General features: G+C 30.6%; 1 protein-coding gene across 10 annotated transcripts in view; it reads left to right on the forward strand.

Moving 5' to 3' along the window:
• Positions 1-15,344, forward strand: part of LOC111044940 (phosphatidylinositol 4-phosphate 5-kinase type-1 alpha) — a 153,881-nt gene that overhangs the window by 73,702 nt on the left and 64,835 nt on the right. For 5 of the 10 annotated variants that reach the window (XM_022330206.2, XM_039442921.1, XM_039442919.1 and 2 more), the window contains exons 12-15: positions 112-199; positions 4,559-4,621; positions 8,698-8,769; positions 12,119-12,148. In XM_022330206.2, coding sequence (XP_022185898.1) covers positions 112-199; positions 4,559-4,621; positions 8,698-8,769; positions 12,119-12,148 — 253 coding nt within the window. The remainder of the gene's footprint in view (positions 1-111; positions 200-4,558; positions 4,622-8,697; positions 8,770-12,118; positions 12,149-15,344) is intronic. The other 5 variants (XM_022330212.2, XM_039442924.1, XM_039442925.1 and 2 more) reach the window with 3 other exon arrangements.

Below are 15,344 nucleotides of genomic sequence, written 5' to 3' on the forward strand. Positions count from 1 at the left end.
GATCCATTATCAATTAGGCTCTTAATAGATTCTAATGATTCTTTATAGATGAAGTATTTGCCGATATTTGATTGAAGACGAATTTTTGACGAGCTATTTGGTAATTTGTAGGATACGGTGTCAGTGCATAGACCCAGCTTCTACGCACATCGCTTCCAGGAGTTCATGGCCAATACTGTTTTCAAGAAGATTCCATCACGTGAGTATGCCATGAAACAATACACAAATAATTTTAGCTGCTATGGTTATATAACTTCATGAATGCCAACCGATTATCATTTCTTGCTTAAATAATAATATAATCGATTATTTAAACGAGATTGAACAGTTAATATAAAAACAATAAACCTGTATCAGCTACCGTCTATAGAAGGCATTGACACGACAGAGGATCGGCAACGTTGTTCTCCACTGCCATTATAACGTGGACCTCACTATAGAAGTTTTGGTAGTGCTGAAGGCAAAATTGAAGGAAATTACCAATACTGGACCACAGAATGAAGTCTTGAATTTTAAGACTGATAGAGGAAAGATCATTTTTTGAACAGAAAAACTGTAGTATAAAATGCAAAGGCATGAAACACAGTTAGGAAATATGAAAGAATGAACCATTTCAAACCAGCCCTATGCTGAATTATATTGATAATTTTAGTTAATTTCAAGGTAACATGCATTTGTGAATAGATGAATGTCATACTTATCTTTCATTGCAGATTTTGTTATCATCCAATCTAAAAACACTTGCAACAAATAAATAAATTGCATTGTAAATAAATGAACAACACAATTGCATAATAATTAGCTTCAGTTATCTTAGACATCACTTGAAAAACATAATAATGATACTTCAACCCCCAAAGCTCTCCTCAATACTCAATATTCCAAATTTTCAAGTAATAGTATCTGTAGATACCAATAATTTAGTTTTGTGTGGGGAAAATTAAATACATTGACTTGATCAATGTTGAATAATATGGTCATGATTTCTCAATTTTCAGGGATATTTTTAAAAATGTTATTGACGATTAGCAATCACTATTACGGCCAAGCCACATGAAGCGGGTTTTCAGGCGTTTTCAGACGAGTCGGCAGGATAGGCAGCTGTCCGATTGGCTGAATCGGAAATCAGTTGATAATCAGCCAATCTGAGAGCTTGTCGACTCAGTCTGAAAAAAGTTTCATGTGGCTTGGCCCCATGAAATTGAAAAAACATTATTTCTTCAATACTGACCGAAGCTATGCGAGGGAATTTTAAGGATTATTGGTATAAACGCTTTGTATTTAGGGAATGAAACAAAACAATGAAAACAATGTATTGGAAATCCTTTGTAGGAATTGTTCACTCGAATACTGGCATTGTAAAGAAAAATTATAAAAACTTTTGATTTTTATCATAATCTTCAACGTGATAAACTCACGAATTCGTCCGACTTGAACAAATATTAATAATAGTATCAGATATGCCTGACTGAGACTGAGCACCGTTTGCACAGTGAACACTCAAACTGAGTTTAATCTCAGAATGAATCGTATTATATGAAAGGAAACTTGATGTTTGATCCAGTTTTAACTGATCTAAACTGGCACTGAGCAAACGGTCCTTTGAATTTGTCATTTCCAGATTCTTGTAATTATGTGATCTTATTATATACTCATCTCACGTGTATTTTGGCTGGTCTGCAAATATAATTATCTACCTCATCAATTTTATTGTTCAGCAGTATTGTATTTGAAATAATTGCAACATGGTTGGGCAAGTGATTTCTTTTTCAACTAAAAATCCGGCTTCCTGAACAAAGTTATGCATGGGATGTGGAATCAGAGCGATACCATATTGGGCGTTTTCAGAGTTGGCAGGGCAGGAATCTCTGATTAGGTTAGCGTTCAGGAATCAGCTGATAATCAGCCAATCGGAGAGCTTACCTGCCCAGCTGATTCATCAGAAAACGCCCGAAAAAACGCTTCGTGTGGCTTGGCCCTCAGTCTTGTGTGAGCGAGATGCTTTCTTTTTTTTAAAAAAAGCAAACAACTTATTCCAGAGGCTTAAGGTCGACTAAGAAAATATCTGAAGCACTTACATTCCGATTGAATGTTTGTAGCTCAAATAATTTAAGAAAAAAAAAGAAAATGAATGGCAGTATTCAATTTAACGGGAATGTCTTCTAAATTGACGGAAATTTATTCTTAATTTATCTGGAGATAGAACTTGAGCACGGGTATGTATGTACACGGGTATTTTAGGTGGGAGGTTACCATGAGAAATATTTTTTCAATAACTAAAAATACAGTTACTCTTCACACTATATCATTCAATTCAATTAACAAATCATTTTAATTATATCCTACTTTTAAAGATGTGCTGAATTGATATTTTTCTGCGTTTTCATTATCATTAGCAATTTGAATATTTATGGTTTCAATCAATCACAGTAATAATTATGTCTGGTTTTCTATGCTTATAGAAGGAAATAGCAATAATCCAATTGCTATTAAATCATAATATAACCAAATTCCTAATTATTGAAGACTCTCCCTGCAGCGAATATTACTGGAAAGAAATTATATGAATTTTTTCTGTTGGCAATATTAGTTATAGGGAAAGTCTTCAGAGTATTTGATAGAATTATTCATTAAGAATTCCGTTGTATTGATTATTACCATGCTTATAATGGTCGTACTTGTTGAAGAGATATCTATATTCAGTTTTCGTACTGTACTTATAATCATATGAGGAATCTATACATCAAAATGATGTAACTCATTTTTCGATACTATCAATTTATTTGCAATTAATCTAATCCAGTATCGTAGAAATTAGTGGAGCTTATAATGTACTTTTAGCTCCTTATCTACGAATGAACTTGTATTGTAAATAATTCAATGGAAAGTTATAATCGCTTGTAGCTTTAGTGCTGACCATGATAAACTAGATTGTATTTGTATTGAAAAAATGAAAGGACCATTTTATTGTTCTTGTTATAATATTGTATCATTGCACAGACTGTTAATTTACAGGAAATACTTTCCCGTTTGCGAAGCCATTCTTAGGTAAACGGAAATAATTGTTTGTGTATTTATTTTTTATAGCATTTTGTGTATTTTTTTGTGAAATGGCTGTTTGTTCCCTTTCCCCAAACCATCGGATTATGTTCTGTATTTACATCACTGGTGCAAGTTTGTGTGTGTGAGTGAGAGAGAGCGTACGTGTGTGCGATTTAATAAATGACTAAATAAATTCACATTTATTTATCATTTATTTATTCGTATTTTATGATTTTCTCAATGTTCTCAGTGTTCCCTTGTGAAGTCAAACTTCTGTGTATGTCTGATATCTACTTTCATTTTAAATATTTTCAGTGTTGATAAACTGTATGTGTATTCAATAGCAGTTCAAAATGTATAAACTCTCTAAAAATACTCGATAATTTTATGAAGTAAATTTCCAAAGTTTTCTTGATATTCAAAGAATCAAAAATTTTATTAATGGAAATATATGAAGTTTTAATTATTTATATGCTCTTCTTAGTTCTAATGCATTGTATGGAACTATAATGGCTTTCAATTGTTACATGCATGCTATTCTGTTCCTACTAAGAACAATTGAAAGTCTGATTCATTAAATATAATTATTATAAACCATTATTATAATAATTATTAAATCCATTCAGATCATTTTATCCATGTAAAAACAGTCAAATCATGCAATCATTATGAACAAGTTTTCTCAGGAAAACATTTTTTTCTGATCATTACTGTTTGAGATATGAGCGCCTAAATTTTAAATTTTATTCAAAAAGTTATTCAATTTACCAAAAATAACCAAAAATTACTCAACTAGAAGTTATTTTTGGCTATTTTTAGTAAATTGAATAACTATCTTAAAAATTGATATTTTCAGAAAATTTTTGTTTTACTAGATCAACAATACCATGAAGAATCTATCTTCTAAATCTCATGGATTTATCTCTTACCGAATTTGAAATGTTCTGTCCCAAAAATTTAATCTCAAAAAGTAATGATTAGAAAAAAATGTTTTCCTGAGAAAACTTGTTTATTTTGATAGCTTGATGATATACAAATCGAAAAACTTTGAAAAATATCACGAGTAGAAAGTTTATTTTTAGCCTTTGCACAGCCTTTATGTAACAGGGCAATTGCTTTATCAAATTTTAAATATCCTCAATTTCTTAATCTTTACAAAGCGTTTCTTGATACGTACTTTTAATCTTTCAAAGGTGCTAGTCAGCAATTTTTCACAAGTTTTTGAATAAATTTATTTCCCACAAAACTTTCAAATTGAAATTTGTCGACCTGTGAATGTTAGTTTTCAAAGGTGCTAGTGTGACCCTTTTAAATTTCCACGAGGTTCATAAATAAATTTAATTTCCCACCAAAATTTCAAATCGATGTCGAATGTTTTGTATAATTTTGAACTGCTATTGGAGTGACGTTGCACTGTGCGAAATGGAAGTGATGTGTTGTACCGTTGTACCCCCATCTCCATGAATATGAACTTGACAGTGACTTTTGCCTTCTCTCTCTTCTCTGTCTTCCCCAGTGGACTTGCCTGAAATAAAAGGAAACCATCGGAAATTCCGCACCTTGGTTACAAGTTACATAGGTAGGAGGTTCGCCTCCCGATTGCTGTTTGCATGATTATCTGCTTTCAATCATTGGTGTTGTCTTGGAATTGTGCACTTATTCCTTCTTATATTCGTAATTTGGTGGATTTATTTAATTATCTGCGAGATTAATTTCATTTAATTCGATAGTCCTAGAACAGTTCTCTAATACATTTCAGAGTGATACGCTAATTTAACTCGATAGTTTTAAAACAGTTCTCTAGTACATTTCAGAGTGACACTCACGTTCCAAAATTATTCGATTATTACCATAACTTACCCCGATTACACTTAAAGTCAATTACACACACATCGATTTTTGGGCGTTCGATTTTTTGTCGTTCTTACGAGTTCTATCAAAACCAGACCTTGACAAACATCATCTGTTCAATCTAATAGAATTTATATATCTGTGGCTTGGTGCAAGAAGTACCTATGTCAAAATATCAACTTTCTCACAAATCAGCTTGAAAGTTCACCTTGTATTTTCCAACTACGGCATTTCGATACGGAAATTCGAATGTTAGAAGTGCAGAAGTCGACATTGGTAGTTCTGGCACGGAGTATCAATGACAATCTAAAAACATATGTCTTCATTGGTAGTTTTCGCACTCTGAGAAAACTGTCAATCATGAAAAATGAGAAAGATGTCAATCATGACATTGGTAGTATAAATGTTATAACTTTTTAGGACATTGGCACTTCTGGAACTGAAAATAATCGATATTAGTGTATTAAACTCATTTTTGAAAAAAATTGACATTGGTAGTTTTTTGCACCAAGCCACAGATATGGACTGCAAAAATCGTTCGTCCAAGTATCGATGTGTGTGTATAACTAGCTTTACACACATCGACTTTTTGCCGTCCTTATAAATTCGATTAGATTGAACAGATGACGTTAGTCAAGTTCCGTTCAATTTGATAGAATTCATAAGAACGGCAAAAAATCGATCTGTTTGTAACTGGCTTGACATTGTTTGCGGATTATATTTTTATTTAATTACGGGTTTCCTATTAACGGTTGGTTTTGAAAATGAAATTTAAGTTTGAACTTTGCATGCCTTTCTATGACAATCTACAATAATTATTTCTGACGCCTTACTTTAAAAAAACTAATGAAACCCAAATACTACTCTACTACTAGACCTTGAAAATTTCTACTATTTTTCATACATGTTAGAAATTGCTTTGTTTGTATATTTATCACATGTTTTTGCTTTATTACTCTTTTTGTCAACATATGTCATTTTCGGTGTGCCTGTGATGTATTTTGCTATCTTTCATTCTTGATATTTTTCATTTATGACATATTTCAAGTCATCTATATCCTTCTAGTTTCACTCTGATCTGTAAATATCTCCTCTCAACTGGGCTGAAATAATCTATTAGATTATTTCTCTCTAACCGATGCGATTGTGGGTTGTGAATGACTATAATAGTAATTTCAAGTTACAAGTCAGACAAAATAATAAGCTGGAGAGTTCTAAAGTAATCAGAAGTTGTCCTATTAGGTGCATTCAAAATGTACGTATTTCAATACCTTATCATAAATTGTATTGTGATACAGATAACTAAAGAGGCAACTTCAAAGCAGGCAAAAGTTTTTGCATAACTAACAAAACAATCTAAGCTTTCTTATCTCGTACTTGAATTCTCTACTCAATTTGAAGCTTGATTCTTAAAACAAGGATTTTGCTGCTATTTATACTGAACCGTAATCTGATATATAATGGCTTCAATAATATATTATGTAACAGGGTTTACTTATAACAAATTAAAATGCATTTTCGCCGTGGCATGAGAAGCAAATATATTCAAATGTTTGAGCATTTAATACATTATTTCGTAATAATTTAGCACATACTACTCAAATCCAGCTTATTAATAAAACTAGAGGGGTGTAAATAAGCATATTTATGAACTCTATAAATATGATATCATTTATGAAAATGTATCTCATATGGAAATGGTTGCAAGTAAATTTATGTAGATTATGTAAAATATGTAAGGAGTGATATTCAGTTTGTGATTACTGTAGCTTTGAACATTGAGTTCTTCATATGCCTGGTTTCTAGAACACTAATTAAATAGTTCTTTGCTAATGGACTTTCAAGTTGATGCTTCTTTACATTTTATGTGACCTCCTAAAATGATTCGATTGACCAATCATTAGTTTGACAATGAAGCATTAGAATGGGAAAACCAATGGACTTATTGTCTTTGATCATTTATGTGTCCGGGGTTCTGTTTTTGCGGATTGTTAGGGGTTTCTATAAGATGCCAGCCCTCAATCATGAAAATAATATTTAACAGATCTCGGTCAGAAATTCGTTTATGGAAAGTACCATTTCCATAATTTTATGAATTGCATATTTTTTGATAAGTTTTTCAATAATTTGTCATCTTTTGATATGCGATCGCACATATCTGTGGCTAGCTTTTCAATCAAATAGGCTGCAGTATCAATCTATCTGGTTAAATTGAAGGATTTGTGGTTATGTTTATCCTTCTTTTAAATATATATGTTATCTTATTCAAACAACACTTCGAATAATATCTACTTATTGCAATCCAAAAGCAAACCCCCTTACCTACCCTTTTACCTTTGAAACATCAATAAACATTATTTTACCCTTTGGTTATGCTACCATTGCTTATCCAGTACGGGGTTTTTTCAAATTGTCTAGTATTCAACATATTAAAGTATAAAAGTGTTGAACAACTAAATTACGACATAGCAGTCAGGTATTTATAAATAAAAGCTATTAGCTTCTACTCACATTAGTGGAGCTCTTTCGGACACTAGAGTGATGAAGACTCATTGAGTGTTGATGAAGGGCCTAGTTTCCGAAAGCGCTCTACTAATGTGAGTAGAAGCTAATAGCTTTTATTTATAAATACCTGAATGCTATGTCGTAATTTAGTTGTTCATAAGTGATTATTAACAAGCAGTTCGTAATGGAAACAAACATTGAAGAGTATAAAAGTAAAATAAACAATAAAAATATAAACTAGAGTTTATTTTAGATCAAGACACTGAATTAATGAAATATTATTCTTGAGTAATAATCAAGAGTTAGAAAAGACTAATAACCATTGGCGGTCCATTAGTTAAATGAACGATTTAAACTTTCATTAGAGTTGAAGGATGTTATAGAAACCAAAATATGGAACTTCAAATGGCATATACTTTCATAATTTTTAATGATAATTAAATCTAGTTTAATGCAGCATTCTAGAAACTGGGCAATAGTGATTACAAAATAGATACATTTATACAATCTGTATACTCAATTCATCTAGGAAAATCAATTTTTAGGTTCAGTTGCACAAATCCTGTTTAACCTTGATTAAATACACAAGATCCAATCAGAGAATATTTAAAAAAAAATCCGATTGGATTCTCGTGGCATTTAACCATGATTAAAAAAATGACTTTTGTGCAACCGGTCCAAAATCGGATTTGGATTAACCCCCAAAATTGTTGATTTATTACATTTAGAATTGAAGGCCTATTCTCATGAGTATTATTGTATTTTAAATTACTACCATTTTTCGCTTTACAAAATTGTTATTATGAAAGTAAGTAACTACATGATTGTGGGACTCTCTCTGAGTTAATCTCATCTAAGTTACTTAGATGATCTCCATAATTTAATCTGGTCTGTAAGTAAAGGTAGCCAAGCTTACCTTTAGATGATCCCCCATTATTCCATCTTGTCTTGTTAATATCAATCAAGCTTACCTTGTGATAACGGTAAGGTTAAGCGTATTACTTTTTTCCAATTATATCAGCTTCATGCATGTCTACAGAGTGGAGTAAATTGTAAAGACTTTCCATATTCAGTTCAATTGCACAGCCCTTTTTGAACAGAATATTGTAGTTATCTTCTTTCAGTTAGTATAGTATACATCAGTATTATAGAGTAAATTTCTTCGCTACTTTACACAAATTACTGGAAACTACTTTATAATCAAGCACCGTAGTTTTTAAGTTTGAACAATTGTGGATAGAATTGAATATTTAGTTTTGTCTATCATAACTTGTTATTAAAACCAAGTATTTTTTACAGCATTGAAGCATTCTCCATCAAAACGGAAGAGTATTTCTCGGCCAATCAGACCCATGGATGCTGATGATATTGGTAAGTGCTGTTGTAAATGTCATAGCAATATCACAATCAACACAATCTGAGTGTCTAATCAGCAGAAGATGAATAGTGAAGAAATTTGATTGTTTTCAAGATCAGCAAAAGATGAATATTCAAGAAAGTTAATCAACAGAACATGAAAATTGAACGTTTCAAAAATTAACAGAAGATGAATATTGAAGAAAGTTGATAGTTTTCAAACTATGAATAGCCAAGAAAGTTGTCCATTGAACTTAGAATTAGGTGTTTTGTTTTTAAAAATAAGGATCTCTTGTTGGTGCTAAACAGCTCTATGACTGTTAAGTTTAGAAATTGTTTTCAAAGTTGTGGAATCAAAAAGTTGATAGTTTTCGAAATCAGCAGACGATAATTAGTCAAGAAAGATGATCAGCAGTGTTTCAGCCAAGAACGTTGTCTAGAATTAGGTTTACTGTTTTTAAAAAGAATCATCTCTTGGTGGTGATAAGCTTTATGACTGTTAAGGTTGGAAATAGTTTTCAAAGTTGTGGAATGTCAACTCAGGAATTGAGTCCAGTTTGTTAGTGTTTGAGGGATTAGAAATTATATCTAGTCATAGTCTTGTTTAATTCAAGTCGACGTTACCTTGAAGCGTTTTGTGATAGACGATGAAACTTTAGAAGTTGTCTAAGTAGTTTTATCTTGGTAACAGTTAGATAAAACTGTTCTCAACTTCTTAGGTAGAAGTTATATGATCTCTGTTCTTCTGTGTGAATACCTCTATGAAGTAAATTAATATTTTATGTAGGCCCTATACAGAGTGTTTCTGGAATAGACAGACAAACTTTGTGAGGTGTTCCCTCACATCAAAATAAAGAAAAAGATTCCAGTAAACATGGATTCTAAAATGATTTCTTACCGAGATGACGATGGCGGATTTCACATTTTTCTTCAAAATTTCAATTTTATTATTTTGTGGTGGACCTGAGTGATCAATTCTTATGTAAAATTAGCTGAGAAATATAATGAAACCAGTTAGAAATTAGAAATTTGTACCTATGATGGTTGTTGAGGTAATATACATAAGAATTTATCACTCATAATGCCCGCAATAGTATATTTCGCACCTAGAGCAGAAAATGAGATTTTCCGGCTCGAAATCGGTTTTCAAGTCCGAGGCCGTAGGCTGGAAAAACATTTTTGCCCGTGGTGCGAACGCTATTTTTCGCCACACAGAAAAATAAACAATATATATATGAGAATAATTGTTTATTAAGCACTTCCGAAAGCAAAAGTGGAAGGTGATAGCTCTATCAAATATGAGGTAATCTGAATACCAGGAAATTGTCCAAGTATTTTTATTTTTTATTCTGATTTGTCTAAATAACCTAAAAGATGATGTTCAATTATGTGGAGGTTGAGTTTATACTTTTTTATTATTTCAAATGACAATAAAATGATATTATTATAAATGTTTTAATTATTGAATAATGAAACGTTTTCTGATCAGCTGTTTTTTGATCACCTTTCTTAGTTCCATGTTAGCGGCTGGAAAGGGTACTCTTTCCGGCCTAGGCCGGAAAGAAACCTGTTCTGACGTCAGACGAGAGTCGTCTGCAAACAATGTCTTTCAGATCTACGTAGGGACTGGAAAACAACTGCTTTCTGTGCAGTGTGGCGAAAAGAGATTATTAAATTTAGAATTTGAAGAAAAATGTGAAATCCTCCTCCATCATTATCTCAGTAACAAAGCATTCTAGGACCCATGTTTACTAGTATTTTTTTCTTTATTTTGATGTAAGGAAACACCTCACGGAGTTAGTCGGTCTACTTTAGAAACATTCTGTTTAACGAAACACTTTTTAAGGTATTCTGTGTAGATTTTAATTGTAAGAGTGTAAATCAAATAGCATAATAGGTGTAATGAAAATCGTAATTGATAAAAACTTGTGTTCACAGTCAGTTGTATAATCATTAACTGTATGATTTAATATTATCATTATGTTCATTAGTAACCTTTTTGTCAATTTCTTGTTAAGTTTGTCTGGTTAGATTCATTTTTTGCTGTAGATAGATTAATATGGTTAGATCTAAGTTGTTGTTGTACTAATCCATTATTCTCTTTTGTGTTGGCAAAATTAATCATTCACTGATTCATTTTCTCGTTTTTTGATAGAATCCTGTTGAATTTAGATGGATATATTATTATGGGTTGATATTTTGTTCTTATTCACTGCGGTGTTAATTTGTTTACGGATTCATTATATTGTTTTGTTAGTCAGGGTAAAAATTTGTTAGTACGGATAGATTCCTTACTCTCAGAAAAAAATTTCAATTTACCAATTAAGTTTCTTATGCTGTTCATGTATGTAGATTTGTTAATTCACCAATTAATTGTCTTGTGTTGTTCATCTGCGTAAAGATTTGTTAGTACGGGTAGATTCCTTTCTTATCTCAGATAATGATTTGTTGATTCACTACTTTTCGATTTATTTTCTTATTTTGTTATTCAGGGTAAAGATTTGTTATTACAGGTAGATTCCTTTCTTATTCTCAGAAATGATTTGTTGATTCACTATTTTTTGATTAATTTTCTTATTTTGTTAATCAGGGTAAAGATTTGTCAGTACTGGTAGATTCCTTATTCTGAGAAAAAAGTTTGTTAGCTTACTATTTTTCTATTCATTTTCTTATTTTGTTAGTCAGGGTAAAAATTTGTTAGTCTACTATTTTTCTATTCATTTTCTTATTTTGTTAGTCAGGGTAAAAATCTGTTAGTACGTATAGATTCATTTCTCATTCTGATAAAATAATTTGTTAATCAGCTAAAATAACGGTTCATTTTCTTCTTTTGTTAGTCTGGGTAAAGATTTCAGTTCGAATAGATTTATTTCTTATTCAATAAATACTTTGTTAATTTACTAATTAATTTTCTCACTATAATTTGATATTTGATAGACTGAAATTACTAAATTTAGAATCTGGATAGACTGAAAATTAGACTGACTAGAGTTTTTGTTCTTATTAGTTCCTTTGTTCCAAGTTTCTTAGAGTTTTCGTTCCACTAGTTTTTTTTGTTCTTAGTTCCTACTTTGTTCCTGACTAGAGTTATTTTCATTGATGTTAATAAAGAAGATTGAATATGAAATACCTCTTTTAATGTAGCGCAGCGAGCTTAAAATAGCGCGTTACTGAAAATGGTTTACAAATTGTTTTTTGTTTTTTTTTTTTCATTTGTCTGATGAAAATTGTAGGTATACTATTTGGTCTTTAATGAAGCAGTAGCGAGCGTCTATTTCATCGTTGGTAAGAAGGATTCTAAAATTGATATTCTTGAAAGATTTTCAGCAAAAATCATACTTGTTTTTTTCTTTTTTTAATGCAGCCGCTGCAAATATGGGAAATAGCAAACCAGGTGAGACTAAGCGTTTGTTCCTTACAAGGAAATTTTCATTGTAAAGCACTATTAATGTTTCCCGAAAGATTGGTTGACTAGGAAAAGTGATTATGGAGGTAAAAAAAAATATATATATATATGTATCGTGTCATTCTATGTGTATTATTCGTTGGAATTTAAATTCGAAGATTTGATAATACTCTATCGCAAGTAAACTTAACTCATATAAAAATCGATTATAAATTATTTCCAAATGAAAATATTTTGTAAAGCTTAAAAACTAATATTTGAGAAAGAGTTGTAAAACAGTGCAGTAAAAAACATATAAAATTAAAAATTTAGAAATTTCACAATTAAAAATCGTAGTGCCATAAGGCATTTAAAATATGAAAAATTACAGAATCTTAAATATATGAAAAATTACAGAATCTTAAATATATGAGAAATTACAGAATCTTAAATATATGAAAATAACTATGTGATATTTATCACGGAATGAGAATAATAACGTTTTTAAAATTTTCACAAATTTGTAAACATTTCAATATGTACGACCTGTTACGCTTATCGAAGAAATTTTCAAAAATAACATAGAATATTGCTCAAAAGGTTCAAGAGTGATAATAATTATTTTAGACTGAAGAAACCTTGACGAATTTGTAAGTTTAGAAAATCATGTTTTTAAATTTTAAGAAAATTTCCATCGGAAAAAGCTGTGAAATGATTTAAAAATTAATCTCTTCTAGAATTGATGTGACTCGAGGTTGAATCAATTTGCAAAATTTATATTTTGAAGAATAATCAAAAATTGAATTTTCCAGCAGAGTTGAGACTGCAACAGGAAACACATATTGCTTGGGATAGGGTGGTGACATTTGCATGGGTTTTACACATTTCTGACGCTTTCATCTAAAACTAAAATCTTTCTTTCTCGATTGATGTTTAATGTACGGTATGCTGGAGTATGCAGGCAACTGTTTGCTTGTAAAAAATCAAATCTATAGCTTTTCGGATTTGGTGTCAGTTAATGTTCTACTGATAGAACATAACTTTCTTGCTCTCTAAATATTTCAAATGGAATCAAAGTTTATCGATGTTTGTGTGTTTGTGGTCTAGATCAATCGTGTAATTAATTACTGACGACAAATAGTAATCGGACATATTTTTAAATCTATTTCAAAAACTGCAATGAATTATGGTATTCGAGAACGCACAACTCCACCAGTTACAGTTCAATTATCAAATGAGCGGTGATTGTAAACATGTGCCAAACATTTTACATTCAAAGCGCACAACGTTTTGCTAAACTGATCTTTCCAAATTCCATTACAGGGTTTTAGATGTAACTTTCAATTATTGAAAAACATTCGTCGCGTAATTAATTACCTTGACAGATACCAATCGATGTTCAATGTTATTACACTTTCTGCATTTTAAACTTTTTATGTAGAATTATAAATGTTGTCGTAGATTAGATATATGTGTTGTAAATAAACCGAAGATATAATAAGCACCAACATTTTCAAAATATTCAACTTTTTATTTTTCTGTGTTGAAATTTTCAAATCATATATTACCATCAATGACAATGAGCTTAAAATGAAGAAAAAAATATATTCGTTTTCAAATAAATATAATTTTATATTACGAATACTGTTTTGCAATCAAATTCTCAGTTTGATTGTTTCCCGATTAAATTTATAAATTTTAACGCACCAAGTTTAAGATAAACTCAAATTCCTGCTAAGCGGCTGTGTTTGAAGAAAAACGTCTACGTTTAATAATGCTCAATTGTTTTGATAGTGCATAGATTTGTTACTCTTTCATTTCATATTCAGCTCAAGATATCAATTAAAATGAAATCATATTCTATTATCAAAATGACATCTAATATTATTAATTAATTCGGTTCCATTTCATTTACAATAAAAAATCTTCTCAATATATTATAAACTATATTAATGATGATGGTAATATAGAGATAACTTCTGTAACTTTTCTCTGCGTTGAATAATTTGGTGGTTAGTTCCATTAAAATGAAAAATAAAAATCTTTCGGTAGTCTGTGTAAGTGTTGAGCATGATCGATGTTTTTTTTTTGAGTTGCCTCATTGGTAGAAACTGTGTTCTTCTTACACATATTTTAAAAATTATTCTGCTTTGATTGTTTTTAGTTCAGATAAGGTTACCTATGAAATTTCTCCTACCATTAGATTGCATCTAATGCCTGAATTGATCAAAATGTCTCAGTATTATTAGCTATTATAAGAATTAACCCAAGTCTTCCTTTTAAAATGTTCCAATTATCATTATTTATCAAATAATTATAAGAATCAGCCTAAGATATCCTCGTAAAATGTCTCAATTATCATTATTTATTCTGGTATAATCAGCTAATTGTAATGAATTTCCAAAAGTCGTTCAGCTAAATTTCTTTCAAAACTTTTCCAACTCATTAATTTGTTCCTTATCCAAATTCTATAACTTCTTAGTACTATTTCCTCTCCTAGTTTTTGAAATTATTTCAGTTCATGGAAATGATCAAGATCTATTAAAACTAGAATCTCATCAAATATATATTTTATTAAATCACTTACAGACTGTAAGTTTTCTGCGTCAGTAGTGAACGTTTCTCCAGTATTAAAATTTGACTGACACTGACCTAAGGCCTAAAGCAAGTCAGGCTCGTTATTTCTCTCAGGTATTTTTATTAAACTAACATATTTTATCAGTCCTCTATTTTACATACGTAATTTTATTGAATGTAAGAAACATTTTCAATGTGTTAAATTATCTGAAGTTCTTTACGTATGGCTTGTGAAATTATTTTCAATTGAAACTTCTGGAATTCGTTATGAATTCTATCTTATATCTAGTTATCAAAGTATTTTCAATAAATAAATCCTATATCTAGTTATCAAAACGTTTTAAACAAATATATAGAGATGCAATTTTAATGGAGAGTGATGATCAGGTAATCTCTTGAACAGTTATTTGTACTGCAAGTAATTGTGCTGTCTTTTAATGAGTCGATGTTTCTACAACTCTATAACTATAATTTTTGTTGTATTTCTCATCAACTATGGAACTAACCTCCCTGCTTTCAAATTTTCACTAGTCATTCTATTTCAAATCTTATTATTATTGTGGTAGATTTAAGCTGTGACAGATGGTGTCTGTCGTTCATGAAACTTCAAATGTCAGCTGTGACAAGT

Source organism: Nilaparvata lugens, chromosome X (genome assembly GCF_014356525.2).
Source record: "Nilaparvata lugens isolate BPH chromosome X, ASM1435652v1, whole genome shotgun sequence".
Classification (NCBI taxonomy): Eukaryota; Metazoa; Arthropoda; class Insecta; order Hemiptera; family Delphacidae; genus Nilaparvata; species Nilaparvata lugens.